The sequence below is a fragment of the Rhineura floridana genome, chromosome 2, assembly GCF_030035675.1.
Source record: "Rhineura floridana isolate rRhiFlo1 chromosome 2, rRhiFlo1.hap2, whole genome shotgun sequence".
NCBI classification, from domain to species: Eukaryota; Metazoa; Chordata; class Lepidosauria; order Squamata; family Rhineuridae; genus Rhineura; species Rhineura floridana.
Genome location: NC_084481.1, coordinates 193,604,578 through 193,619,530, shown reverse-complemented (window position 1 = coordinate 193,619,530; position 14,953 = coordinate 193,604,578). Strand labels below are relative to the sequence as shown.

At 44.5% G+C, this 14,953-nt stretch overlaps 1 protein-coding gene across 1 annotated transcript; it reads left to right on the top strand.

Moving 5' to 3' along the window:
• Positions 1-1,063: 1,063 nt before the first annotated feature.
• ZDHHC22 (zinc finger DHHC-type palmitoyltransferase 22) lies at positions 1,064-14,585 on the top strand. Its single transcript, XM_061613233.1, has 2 exons — positions 1,064-1,628; positions 14,320-14,585. Exons 1-2 carry the CDS (start codon positions 1,064-1,066, stop codon positions 14,583-14,585), a joined length of 831 nt encoding a protein of 276 aa, XP_061469217.1.
• The last annotated feature ends 368 nt before the right edge of the window (positions 14,586-14,953 follow it).

The following is a 14,953-nucleotide window of genomic DNA, read 5'->3' as shown; positions in this document are numbered from 1 at the left end:
TCTCAAGTGCGTGTGTCGTACATGGATTTGTTTTGGAAGAGAAACCCCAGCGTGGAGGGCTGTGAGGAAGGCGGGGTGGCGAGGGAAAGTGGTGTCTGTGTTGGGAGCAGGCGGCGGTTATACTTGTAGGAACACCTCCATGTTTGGGTGTCTGAGCCCCACCGTTCTTTAGGGCGGGTGGGGAGGGAATGCTTGGCTGCCTCATTTAAGGCTGGGAACTGACGGAACAGCGATGCCCGCTAGAGAGAGCGGCAGAGCGAGCCGGAGGGTTCTGTCGCCACAGAGTTCCTTCCCGGCGCTGTTGGCGGCGGCTTGGCACTTAAGCAGCTGTTTCGCGCATTTCCTGGCCATGGCCGTGTCAGGACAACAGTCGCCGAGGTAATCCGCAGATCTGTGGCTTCCTGGGCGAAAGGCGAGCCTTGGCGTTGATCCGTATCGCAGCGGATTAGAACCGCCAGCCGGCTCCTTACCTCTTCCGGAGCTAACTAATAACGCGTAACAAAATCATAAACACCGCCCTGCATCCAAGAGGAACTCCTGAACTGCAGCGCAAGCCTCGGCAGGTCTGCTCCAAGACGCTCCCTTGGAGTTGGAGGGGGACTCACCCCAGGCCAGGGTGTAAACAGGATGGCAGCCAGGAGGCCAGCAAAGCCAGCTTGCTTGCGACGCGGCAGGCAGACAGATAAGGCAGACAGAGAGGCACGTCAGAGACTGCAGCCCCTTGGCATCTCCGGGGCATTGCTGCCCGCCAGGACCCTGGAGGCAGACCTGCAGCTAAGCCGTGAACAGCAACCTTCCCCCCTTTGAGTGTCTCTCCCTGGCCCCGCTGGGCAGAGCTAGGGAGTAAAGGGGGATTGCACTGGGGAGGGGAGCAGGAAGGGCTGGATGAAGAATGAGGGAGAGCAGGAGCTGCCAGAAGGGGGCTTTCCCCCTCTTTTTAAATCCATCAGCAGAGGGGAAAGGCATGAGGAATCCTTGTGTGCAAGAGAAGGTGCCAGTTTGCCGGCTAGGCTGGTGACCGCGTGTTCTCTTCTTGCTCTCCCTTGCAGGAATGTAACCCAGAATGCTAGTTCTCAGGTTTCTCAATGTTGTGGCTCCAGCCTACTTCCTGTGCATCTCCTTCGTGACTTTCACCCTCCAGCTCTTCCTCTTCATCCCCAGCATGTTCAAAAACCCTTCCGCCACCCCTCTCTTCTCCTCCGCTTTGCTGCATGGGGCCCTCTTCCTCTTCCTCTCAGCCAATGCACTGGGCAACTACATCCTTGTGATCCAGAACACCCCGGAGGACCTGGGGAAGGGTCTGAACTTGGCCGGAGGAGCTGAAGCGGTGGTGGCCAACTGGTCAGATGGAAACGGGCCCCATGGCTCCGCCTTGCCTGGAACTCACTTCTGTCGACTGTGTGCCAGAGCCACCCAAAGGCATGACCACCACTGTTTCTTCACAGGGAACTGCATTGGGAGCAGGAACATGCGGAACTTCATCATGTTCTGTCTGTATACCTCCTTGGCTTGCCTCGATTCCCTAGTGGCAGGAGTGGCTTATATTTCTGCCGTGCTCTCCACTTCCTTTGCCAACCCACTGGCTTTCCTGACCCTCCTGCCTCACTCCATTAGCCAGTTCTTCTCAGGTCAGTATCTTCGCCTCTGACAGAAGGAACAATCTGGCTTCCTTCACCTCTTCCTCTCTATATGACTTCCTTTTCCATGTGTGCTTCTCCTTCAATACAGCAAGGGGTGCAGGGTAGGGAACTGTGGGTGCTATATGACTTTCCTAATGTTATGGGTTTGGGGGTTGAGATAGATGATTTCTGTGAGTCCCCTTCCAGCCTCTGATATGCAACCCTGTACGTGGAGGTGGGCTCTGCAGCTGAGAAACCTGCTCCGCTGGTCAGATGAATCTCCTTTGTTAGTCTAATAGAGTGGGCAGATGGGCTGACGGGTCTATCAAGTGCCCACAGCTTGTTTGAATAGCCAGCTCAAATCAAGGGGCTGAGCAAAGGCCATATTGAAGCAGAGGTTAGGGCCTACTCCAGGTTACCGCCAAATGCTATGTGTAATTGAAGAGATTCTAACAAAAGCACCCAGCAGTTCCTAAGGCTCAGTCAGTGTGAAGCAGCCCACGGCCATTGTCCGTTTGAAAGGTTTATGTCAAAACTATGCTAGGCTCCTACTGGGAGGAAGGGCAGGATATAAATCTAATAAATAACACCAACTATGGTCGAAGGATTTCATTATTGTATTAAGCTACTGAAGGGTTAGGGTAAAATGGCTTGCAAAAAAGGCTCATTTCTCAGAATGCATTTTCTTGTAGATACTCAATGGGCCACCACCTGGACTTGTGTTCCTCCTCTTCCAAACATCATGTCCCTTCCTATTGACAACTACAGGAACTAGTTGGGTAGATAATCAATATGGTCAAGTGATAATGTAAAACTTCATTCAGGCAGCCCACCCTGGTTAAGTAAGTCCAAATGAACTTAGTGACGCTTACTTCTGAGTAAAACTGCATTGGGTTGCACTGCTTGGCTGGCATTCGGAACACACTAGGAATAAATCCATCCTGAGGAATCATGCACAGGATTGTACTGCCATTGTTTCCTAGCAGAGGCAGACAAGAAGCAGTATTAATTTGACACACCCAGCTCTATCCCATTTGTAGGTGCTCTTCTGACTGAGTTTGAAATACAATTCTGATTCTGGCCAAGATCAAACTGGCCTCATCATCATGCTGGTTTCCTTTTTCTCCATACTTGTTGCCATTCCTCCCATCACCAGACCCCTCTGTATGTGCCCTGTTTCTGTTTCTTTATTGTTTATAATGACTGAGGTTAAATGAACCCAGTTTGTTCTTTAGATAACAATACATTCACATGGTTGATAAGCACACAATCATCATTTACCTCAGACAGTAGTATAAAGATAGCCTCTCCCTGCAATATTATTTTAAGGTGTCCAAGAAGAGTGGGTTACATTTTTTAAAAAATGTTGGATCAGTTTCTCAAGCTAACAGCTTGCCAAGTTCATTCTGATGTTTGGAAGAGGAAGAGAAAAAAGGCCGTTTCACCAGGGGGGCTTTGCTGTGCTTCCTTGGTTCCATTGTCCTTCATCCAACCTCCCATGAGCTAAGCCACACGTTCCACCATGAGTTCTATGATGGAAGGAAGGTGGGATATAAATGTACTAAATAAATTAAAATAATACATGAATGATGACAGGGTCTCTCTCTTTGCTAGAGTAGTACTGCCCCACCTTTGCCCTGTCACTGGAAGTCTCACCATTAATTCTCAGTCTGGACAACGTCCTTGCCTGATGTGTAAGGGTTTGCCTTTATGTAAGGCAATGATGTATCACCCCCAAGGGTATAATAACACGAAGAGTGTGAAGAATGAAGAGAGGAGAATTCTGCCATGGGCTACCATATTCTCTTTCCCCGTGGCACCTTGCCCCCCATATTTCAGAAAGGAAATAGCCTGAAGTGGGAAAAGATGTTGTTTCATCTCCTGTTGGTGCATCCATTACAGAATAGCCTGCCTGAAATGAGTAGCTGTGGCCAAAGGGGTTACACCTTAGGTGGCCTGGAGTGGATTTTAAATTTGTACTAGTATCAACATACTTCAGCATCCATCCATTCCATTTCTAAACTTCCCATCCAAAGTCACCTGTGCAGTTTACAAAGTCCAATAAAATACAATTCAATCAATAAAACAATCTCAATGCAAATAACATAAAAAGAACCCAACATAACACAGTATCAAAAAAGCATAGAAACAGAGCAGCTTAAAATCAATATAAAAGCCAGTCTAAAAAAAAAAGCAACCGGCAAAGGGAAAGGAATTTGTGCCCAGGTTTAAATGCACCAAAACACACACACTGAAATTAAATTACCTTTCTGACACCAGTAGTGCTGTTGTCATCAGATCACCTCATGTCCATCTGGAAGAAAAAAAATAAATTCAGGTAGTGATATGGGGGGGAGTTGAGTTAGCCTGCGTGTCTTGTACTTGGCTTCCGCAAACTTTGCTCAGAATGAATAATCAAAATAACAATTTCAGCTTTTTATTGGCTTACTTCAAGAAGGAGATTAAGAAACCATATGTATTTTTAAGCAAGTAGCTTAGGGGAGACATAGAAGAGGAAACAAAGAAATCAACAATTTTCCCTTGGCAAATGTTGGAAACATGACCCCAAAATGAAGTCTGAAGCCTTTTCTGGGAGAAAATGTCTCAGCACATCTCCCACACTACAGCCTGAGCATTGACAGGGAATAATGCGGGCTTCCAATTAATGTTTGTCTCCAGATCCCCTATCCACTGTTTCAAATCCATCTGTCTGGGTTTTTTTTTCCTTTCCAAAGGAGATTTATCTCTGTTTTGCTATTTAGTGTTCACGATGCCTTCCCAAAACTAATGGGAGCTGACAAGGATGTAAGGATGACACTGCATTTAGAAAGCAATGTTGAACAGATTCCCTTAATGTCTTTTTCAAGTTTACAGGAGAATCTTGGAATAATAACCAGCTGACACAATAACAAGCGCTCATGGGGATTCACTACAATGTGTTCACAGAGATTCCCCCCCCCTCTCTCTCCCATATATGGGAGATACCTGATGAAACTGATGAGCAGCAAATTCAGGGAAGATAAAAGAAATAACTTCACACAATGTAGACTATAATTACTTTACGGAAGTCACTATCACAAGATGTGATAATGATGGCAATTAGCTTAATAGCTTTAAAAAAAAGACGATATTTCATAAAGCAGGGTTGGGGAAACTATGGCCCTCCAGATGTTGCTAGGCTAGAGCTCCCATCATCCCTGACCCATTGGTCATGATGGCCAGGAATGATGGGAGTTGGAGTCCAACAACATCTGGAGGACTGCAGGTTCCCTATTCCTGTTATCATAGAGAATGGGTCTGTCAACGGCTATTTGCCATGCTACTTAAATAGAACATCCATAGACTTATTTGGGCATTCTTACATTGTATTTGTGGAAGGGCAGTGAGATCCACATGCTAGCCTTAGCCCTTTCACCTCTTTTCTGCATTGACTAGGAAGGTCTCAAGGCTACATATAAGTGTATTTGTTTGAAGACACTCACAGTCCTCCCCCTGTCCATGGGCCCACTGCCCCTCCCATGCATACAGTTTATGAACATCTGGATAGGGATCCTGTTCAGAGTCAATATATCCCTTAATACTAGATTGTAGAGGAGAATCAGTAGAGGGGGCTATTGCTATCACACTCTGTTTGCAGGCTTCCCACTGTTTGTGACGGCTCTCGCATTGAAAACAGGCTGATGGATTAGATGGCCATGGTCTGATTCATCAAAATGCTCCTGGGTTCTTATGTCAAGCTAATGTTCTTTTTGAGTCATTTAGGAACTCATGTGAATTGGGTTCATTTTTACTGTGCCCATTGCCTTGATAGGTGGGCAATGGGAATTGGAGGTTCCATTGAGTGTCTTATACCTAGAACCCTAGAATTTAAAAAGCAAACAAAAATCTGTATTTAGCATTCGTTTCTAAGACCAGAAGAATTGTGACTGCTTATGCTTTGCTTAGTATTATTTCCTCCATTGACTTTTATAGTTAGAAGCTTGGATGAGAATACCTCTGACCTTCATTTTGAAATCCTCTTGGCAATATCCTCTTCAAGTTGATATAGTAACATTACAAAGGTCTGTTTTTTAAAAATCCTGAAGGGATTCCTTATGTTGGGTTTGATAGTTATATAAGTACCTTGATGAATGTCATTGAAAACTCTTTAAACAGTATCAAGTGGAACCCTCAGTAAGCACAATCCATTTCATCCACATCTTCTGAAATATATGAGTTTTGTATATGTTATCTGTGCAGCCCTGTAGCAATTGAACTTTAGGTAAATGCATTCCTTTTTATTCCAATGCCTAATTATCCAATGGCTTGGAATGTTTCTTAGACTATTTGAACAAATAAGTGTGTAACATAGTTCAGTGAGTCACTGAAGCTAATACAACTAGCTAATACTCTGGTCCAATATTTTTCTCCACAGAGATTACATAACCTTTTAAAACAAAGTATGATTGTTCTCCCATTTTCATACCCTTATAATAATGGAGAATGCCTAGAGGCAATGTCATTGAGGATATTATCCCATGTGGTACTCATTAAACTTGCAAAAAGTTCAAAAGTTAATGGCTTAAATTGAAACAATCAGTAGTATGCAATGCTAGAGTAGACCCATTGAAGTTAATGGATATGTCTAACTTAGGTTCATTAATTTCAGTGTGTCTACTCTGAGTAGGACTTAATACAACCCAATAGGTTATTATTCCATTACAGGTGTTACCTTAACATATTTGTGTTAACATAATTAACAGGATAATTGTGTTTTCACCAACACTTTGTTACACACAGTTACGCTATCCCTCTGGCACTTCTTTACAAGATTGTTTAATTTTATAGCAGTTTACATCCCAAGTTAAAACATCAAGTAAAGCATTTCAAAATAAAACATTACAGATGATGGTCAAATATAAAACACATTTAAAGCAGTGTAATTAACAGGAAAGTAAAATATTATCTTGAATATAAAATTGCATTTCTAATTCAAAGCTAAAAGTTGCATCATAGCTGGCTGAACAGCTTTTCTTAAAGCTCAGTCTGCCATAACAGATCAAGCACTTTCCTAGATCCTACCATGTAAACCTTTGAAAGTAAAGAGATTTACAGGAGGCCTCACTCATTTATCTTGTCAGGCACACAGATTTGTTGCGTGGAGCATTATTTAGTTTTATGGTTCTAAGCCTATCATCATCATCAAGATTATTACCTGTCCTTCACCAGCAACTCCCAGTGCAGGTTACAACAATCTAAAATTCAATGTTAAAAACAGTTAAAACAAATTACAGCCACAGGAATAGGCTGGGTCCTGAAAATACATATCTTAGGTGTCAAATGCCAGGGTAAAGAGGTAAGTTGTATAAGGCTTTAAAGTAGGGATGTGGAACCTGTAGTGGCCCTCCAGATGTTGTTGGACTCCCAGCTACTAGCAACCACAAACAGCATTGCCAATGGTCAGGGATGATGGGAGCTGTAGTCCAGTAACATCTGGAGGGCCACAGGTTCCCCACCCCTGCATAAAGATAAGGAGGACTAGTGCTTGGAATTGTGGCTAGGGCCAGTGAAGCAGATACAATAAGAGAGGGCTTCTCTTATTGTAATAAGAGGCTTCCTATTGCACTTCTGGTTTCCTGTGACTATTGTTAGTTTAAGCAACGTATATAAGCACCCTAATTTAGCCCATTTAGATGTGACTAGCTTTCTCAGGCTTTTGAATGAATTCACATAATAAATGAAAAGATTTAACCAGCATTTCGTTGAGCAAGGTGAATATGTTTCTTGATCAAAGTAAATATATTCAGGATCTAATGGGGGTTGGGGGGAAAGGGACAGAAATTGGCACAGTCCTGATATCTATTCTAGTATTATTCCAAAAAGGTGTCTCTGTTAGTCTGTAGTACATAGAGTGGCAAAACAACAGCTACTCATAGCACCTTAAAAGACCAACAGATGCATTGTGGTATAAGCTTTTGTGGACCAAGTCCAGTTTATCAGATATGTGAAGCCTTTGCCTTAGTTGGCAGGTATATGGGTATAAAGAGGGGGGAAATTATAAATAAATTATCATAAAAAGTACAATCTGTGACAACTGAGTTGAAGTTTACATGAATGCAAAATAAGCTCAGTGACCATACAGGGAGGGAGGTGCGGGGCAGTGGTGGTGGTAACATGAGAACATTCCTTCTCAGAGGTGACCCCCATTTAAGGAACACTCTCCCCAGGGAGGCATGTCTGGCACCATCATTATCTATCTTTAGGCATCAGGGAAAAACATTTCTCTTCTCCCAGGCAATCAGCTCTTAATTTTGATGGTTTTCTGGAGGGCTCGATATTGTAGCCTCTTTTAGTTCCACTGTGTTTTATATTTATGTATTTTTTTTACTTTTTATTGTTTTAGTTTTTTATATTGGTTTTAATCTTTTTATTGATTGTAAGTCACTTTGGGTTCACTTTTGTGAAGAAAATCAGCTAATAAATTTAATTAAGAACAATAATAATCAACAGCAGTGATTGCTGACAATCTCAAAATGGCTAGTTCATCCTAGTGAATTAACACCTAAAGCAGAAGAACAAGATTGCCATTCAAGCCTACACAGAAAGAACCCAAATTCTTGATAAGTTCTAATTCCATATTTTTCAGCTGGAACCTCCCTCTGAAATTCCTTCGTAGGGAAATGGCAACTTTTCAGGTTAGCAGCAGAGTGCCTTGGGCGATCCGAAAGCCAAAAGAAGAGCTGAGTTATTAAGGAAGAAGGAAGCCTGCGGGTACAATTAAACAAGGTTCAAGAATAAGGCTGCATGTGATCAAGACATCATGTTAGGATTGTAAAGAAATTGTGCTGGTGAGGCTGGTCAGAGATGCAGATAATATAAGCAGATATGAAGGATCAGTAACAGCAGACTACAGGCAGAGCAGGCAGGAAAGTCTATTTCTTTTGGTTAATTTCCCAGTAGTTCAATATTACATGTGCCAAATGTCTCCAGACCCAATCCTGGCAGAAATGTCTAGTCTAACTCACATGGGAGGGGTAAGATTAATATCTCAATTTCAAACTGTCAAAGTCTGGCACATCTGACAATATGGTTGAGTCCCAAAGAGAGGAATTAAGCACAATAATATTTAACTTCACTTGGGACAGAGCTACTCCACATTTCCTGTTTGAATTCTTCCTAGAGATTTAAACAGTCCATTGTGGTACATTGTTCATCTTTTATCTTGACCTTTAGAGTAAGATTATGATATTGTTTATATTCTGATGAAGTTTCCATTTTGACCCAATCACCAACACTTAACCACACTGTAAACTACTCCAAAGAAATGTTTAATTTTAACTCCAGCCCCCCTTAATAGCAGGCATTGTAATGAGGTAAATGCTGGGGGGGGCACCAAAACATTTATTTACAGTGCAAACCTACGCAAATCTGCTTGGAAGTTAAGTCTCACTGAGTTCAGTGGAGCTTACTTTCAGACCAGTTGCTGGAAATTGCAGGAGGGGAGAGTGCTCTTGTGCTCTGGTCCTGCTTACTGGCTTCCCATCGGCATCTGGTTGGCCACTGTGAGAACAGAATGCTGGACTAGATGGGCTAGATGGGCTAAGGGTAAGTAGCTCCCATTTATTCCATTATTTAATTGAAGTAAAACAGCTCAGAGCAATAAGTAATAAGGGCAGCCTAAGGTCACCCTGAGCTAGGAGCCAAATCCTGAAAGAACCTATATCTTAGGAGACAGATCCTAGGAGAAGGAAGCCCATAGAAAGCTAGTTTTCAACACCACCCTAGCAGGAAAGCTTCAGGGGACACTGTAAACAAGGCTAAATTCCAGTCAGAGAGAAGGGGGAAAAGGAAACTCCACCGACACATCCAGGGAGAGAGTCAGCTCAGTCCTTGCTAAAAAGGGCAGCTTCAGCCTTCCTGAAACACAACCACAAGCTCTGTTTCCCTAGGTTAAAGAAAGGTCAGGCTGTTCTAGGTGGGAAAACAACAAACACAAAAGACTTGCCTGGAAGGCGCAGCCCCTTGATTAGATTAAAAGCAGCCAAAAGCTTAAACAGCCCCGCCCCTCGCTCAGGAAGGAAGCCTGTCTTCCTGCCTTCAAAGGAAGGAAGCCTGAGATAATCCTAAAGAGTTAAGCCCCAGCTGATAGTTGAGCCATCAGCCTCAAGTAACACATCATTGGCTGGCAGCAGTAGCTGGGAGGAACCAGCCACACATATAAAGTCAGAGCACCCTAGCGAGGGAGCCTGCTCCATGAGCTAGAGGGAGCCCAAGATAACAAAGCAGCAGAGCGAGTTAAGCAGCAGAGCGAGTTAAGCAGCAGAGCGAGTTAAGCAGCAGAGCGAGTTAAGCAGCAGAGCGAGTTAAGCAGCAGAGCGAGTTAAGCAGCAGAGCGAGTTAAGCAGCAGAGCGAGGAGGCCAGGGCCCCCCACTCTGCCCGTCTGTTCCCTGACCTCAACTAAACCGCAGTCTCCAACCCATTGACGTAATAAACCTTAAACAAAACTATGCAGGTAAGAAGCCAGCAGGGGTGTGGGGGCTTTCCAGTGTTTTGCACCGCCTGCAGCATGTATGACTATCTGCCTGTTGGACAGAAGTCGTGGGTGTGCTCTCGGTGCAATGAGCTCCTGGCTCTCCGGGAACGATTTCATTTCCTTGAGGCCAAGGTGGCGGACCTGGAAAAGCGGAGAGAGGCAGAGAGGTGTGTGGAGGAGGCCTTCAGGGACGTTATAGCTGTGTCCCACTCCAACGATGATAGCTCTCCTGCTATCACGGACAACGATGGTCTCGAGGAAGGAGAGCATCCAGCTGAGGAAGAGGGAAACGATCCCTTAGAAGGGACCCATTCCTTGGGGGATGAACAGCTATCCTCTCGTGCCGAGGATATATCTCCAGGGGCTGGAGGGATCCTTGTAGTGGGTGATTCGATCATTAGGAACATAGACAGTGGGGTGTGTGATGGGCGTGTAGACCGCAAGGTGTTTTGCCTGCCTGGTGCGAAGGTTGCGGATATCGCCCGTCGTTTAGATAGTTTGGTAGACAGTGCTGGGAAGGAGTCAGTGGTCGTGGTGCATGTTGGCACCAACGACATGGGGAAATGCAGCCGTGAGGTTCTGGAAGCAAAATTTAGGTTGCTAGGTAGGATGCTGAAAGCCAGGACCTCCAAGGTGGCTTTCTCTGAAATGCTACCGGTTCCACGCGCAGGACCAGCCAGACAGGCCCAGCTTCGCAGTCTCAATGCGTGGATGAGACGATGGTGTCGGGTGGAAGGGTTTGGATTTGTTAGGCACGGGGAACTTTTTGGGACAAGCCGGGCCTGTACAAAAGGGACGGGCTCCACTTGAACCAGAATGGAACCAGACTGCTGGCACTTAAAATTAAAAAGGTGGCAGAGCAGCTTTTAAACTGACTGAGGGGGGAAACCCGACAGGAGCTGAGAAAGGTCCGGTTCGGAATAAACCTCCCCCCTGGGATAAAAACCAAAGAAATGATGAAATTTTAAAAGGGGTAGGCCTAGAAGTAGGCATTGTGAGAGCAGGGGCACAGGATATAAATTCAGAAGAGCAAAATTACCACAGGCCTAACCACAAGTGCCAAAGACACTTGAAGAGAGACACTGCTTACAAGTGCCTGTACGCTAATGCTAGGAGCCTGCGAACCAAGATGGGAGAACTGGAGTGCTTGGTCTTAGAGGAGAGCATTGATATAGTGAGCATAACGGAGACCTGGTGGAATGGAGAAACCCAGTGGGATACGGTTATCCCTGGATATAAACTATATCGGAAGGACAGGGAAGGACGTATTGGTGGCGGAGTCGCTCTATACGTGAAAGAAGGCATTGAATCCAGCAAGCTCGAAACCCCAAAAGAGGCAGACTCCTCCACAGAATCGTTGTGGGTGGTGATACCATGCCCCAGGAGGGACTTAATACTGGGAACGATCTATCGTCCCCCTGATCAAAATGCTCAGGGAGACCTGGAGATGAGATATGAAATTGAGGAAGCATCCAAACTAGGAAATGTGGTAGTAATGGGTGACTTCAACTACCCGGACATAGACTGGCTGCATATGTGTTCCAGTCATGACAAAGAAGCAAAGTTTCTAGATATTCTAAATGACTATTCCCTAGACCAGTTGGTCATGGAACCGACCAGAGGGACGGCAACCCTGGACTTAATCCTCAGTGGGGACCGGGACCTGGTGCGAAATGTAAGTGTTGTTGAACCGATTGGGAGCAGTGACCACAGTGCTATTAAATTAAACATACATGTAACTGGCCAATTGCCAAGAAAATCCAACAAGGTCACATTTGACTTCAAAAGAGGAAACTTCACAAAAATGAGGGGATTGGTAAAAAGAAAGCTGAAAAACAAAGTCCAGAGGGTCACATCACTCGAAAATGCTTGGAAGTTGTTTAAAAACACTATATTAGAAGCTCAACTGGAGTGCATACCGCAGACCAGAAAAGGTACCGCCAGGGCCAAGAAGATGCCAGCATGGTTAACGAGCAAAGTCAAGGAAGCTCTTAGAGGCAAAAAGTCTTCCTTCAAAAAATGGAAGTCTTGTCCAAATGAAGAAAATAAAAAAACACAAACTCTGGCAAAAGAAATGCAAGAAGACAATAAGGGATGCTAAAAAAGAATTTGAGGAGCACATTGCTAAGAACATAAAAACCAACCACAAAAAAATCTATAAATACATTCAAAGCAGGAGACCATCTAGGGAGACAATTGGACCCTTGGATGATAAGGGAGTCAAAGGTGTACTAAAGAACGATAAGGAGATTGCAGAGAAGCTAAATGAATTCTTTGCATCTGTCTTCACAGTGGAAGATATAGGGCAGATCCCTGAACCTGAACTAACATTTGCAGGAAGGGATTCTGAGGAACTGAGACAAATAGTGGTAACGAGAGAGGAAGTTCTAAGCTTAATGGACAATATAAAAACTGACAAATCACCGGGCCCGGATGGCATCCACCCGAGAGTTCTCAAAGAACTCAAAGGTGAAATTGCTGATCTGCTAACTAAAATATGTAACTTGTCCCTTGGGTCCTCCTCCGTGCCTGAGGACTGGAAAGTGGCAAATGTAACGCCAATCTTCAAAAAGGGATCCAGAGGGGATCCTGGAAATTACAGTCCAGTTAGCTTAACTTCTGTCCCTGGAAAACTGGTAGAAAGTATTATTAAAGCTAGATTAACTAAGCACATAGAAGAACAAGCCTTGCTGAAGCAGAGCCAGCATGGCTTCTGCAAGGGAAAGTCCTGTCTCAGTAACCTATTAGAATTCTTTGAGAGTGTCAACAAGCATATAGATAGAGGTGATCCAGTGGGCATAGTGTACTTAGACTTTCAAAAAGCGTTTGACAAGGTACCTCACCAAAGGCTTCTGAGGAAGCTTAGCAGTCATGGAATAAGAGGAGAGGTCCTCTTGTGGATAAGAAATTGGTTAAGAAGCAGAAAGCAGAGAGTAGGAATAAACGGACAGTTCTCCCAATGGAGGGCTGTAGAAAGTGGAGTCCCTCAAGGATCGGTATTGGGACCTGTACTTTTCAACTTGTTCATTAATGACCTAGAATTAGGAGAGAGCAGTGAAGTGGCCACGTTTGCTGATGACACTAAATTGTTCAGGGTTGTTAAAACAAAAAGGGATTGCGAAGAGCTCCAAAAAGACCTCTCTAAACTGAGTGAATGGGCAGAAAAATGGCAAATGCAATTCAATATAAACAAGTGTAAAATTATGCATATTGGAGCAAAAAATCTGAATTTCACATATACGCTCATGGGGTCTGAACTGGTGGTGACCGACCAGGAGAGAGACCTCGGGGTTGTAGTGGACAGCACGATGAAAATGTCGACCCAGTGTGCGGCAGCTGTGAAAAAGGCAAATTCCATGCTAGCGATAATTAGGAAAGGTATTGAAAATAAAACAGCCGATATCATAATGCCGTTGTATAAATCTATGGTGCGGCCGCATTTGGAATACTGTGTACAGTTCTGGTCGCCTCATCTCAAAAAGGATATTATAGAGTTGGAAAAGGTTCAGAAGAGGGCAACCAGAATGATCAAGGGGATGGAGCGACTCCCTTACGAGGAAAGGTTGCAGCATTTGGGACTTTTTAGTTTAGAGAAAAGGCGAGTCAGAGGAGACATACTGCATACAGATGTGTTTGTATGTGTAAAAGAAATTCACACTAAAATGCTGAAGAATCTTCCTGAAGATTTTTTTTAAAAAAAATAAAAACCACAAACTACTGCAGAATGGTAGAGAACTGAATTTAAGACTGGAAAAATGAGTAACTGAGGGAACCGAAATTGGCAGATCCTTCCATCCCAAATTCAGAGAGCTCTCATTTTCAAAGGTTAGCTACATCTTTGCATCATTTCTGATCCCTTTAACTGAGGGGGATGTGGCGCTTCAAGACCATGTTAGTCTGACCATGCTGGTCTATAGGGCTGACAGTGATTGGTGCAGGGTGATGAGTGTTTGTGCTGATCATTCTCCCAGTGAATGTCGGTGGAAAATAGGTCTACCTTTTCCTTGGACACCCTCCACGCTATGGGTTCTGCACTCAAATACCCATCCCGGAGTCTGGAGAGCTGCCACTGAGACGTGCTTAAAGTGTAATATGTGCACAAACCATGTTCTCTGGCTCCTGGATGGATACGTATCACCATGTCAGTGAACGCCTGTTTTTCTCTTCTCTTTCCCATGGGTCTGTAGGAGCTCTTCTTAGCTCGGAAATGTTCGTCATCCTCATGCTATACCTCTGGCTGGGAATCGGACTTGCCTGCGCTGGCTTCTGTTGCCACCAAATGCTGCTGATCTTGCGAGGGCAAACGCGATACCAGGTGCGGAAAGGACTGACGGCACGAGCCCGGCCCTGGAAGAAGAACCTAGAAGAGGTCTTTGGAAAGAAGTGGCTGCTAGGATTTCTCATTCCTGTGCTCAATGTAGGAAATGACTATCACAGGCAGAAAGAGAAGTGATGCTGCCCAGCACACATAAGGTGCACATGCACACACAAACTCATACCTGCCATAATGGAATTGCAGCACTTTGAGGTGCTTCTCTTTTTCCCACTTCTTGGCCTGTAAAAAGGAAGGCAACTATCAAGCTAACCGGGGTAATTCTGTATTTTAGAAGGGGAGGTGAGAAAAACGGTTGCCCATGTTACACATGAAGCTACAGCAGTAACCTCTAGATTGCTAAAAGTGTTAATCAGACCCACCTCTGCAATCATTTTCTCACTGTTACCCTCCCCCCAACCATCTTCCCTCCCACCTTGCTTTTCATGCTTAACTTGCAGGAGGAGCAGCAGCAACATCCCCCACCATCTAAAAGGTAGTCTGTGTTG

What these genes read in the sequence shown, in the direction of transcription:
- ZDHHC22 (XM_061613233.1), top strand. Translation starts at nt 1,064, where the DNA reads ATGCTAGTTCTCAGGTTTCTCAATGTTGTGGCTCCAGCCTACTTCCTG. An exon ending in CATTAGCCAGTTCTTCTCAG is followed by an intron (nt 1,629 to 14,319) that starts GTCAGTATCTTC and finishes ATGGGTCTGTAG; the next exon opens with GAGCTCTTCTTAGCTCGGAA.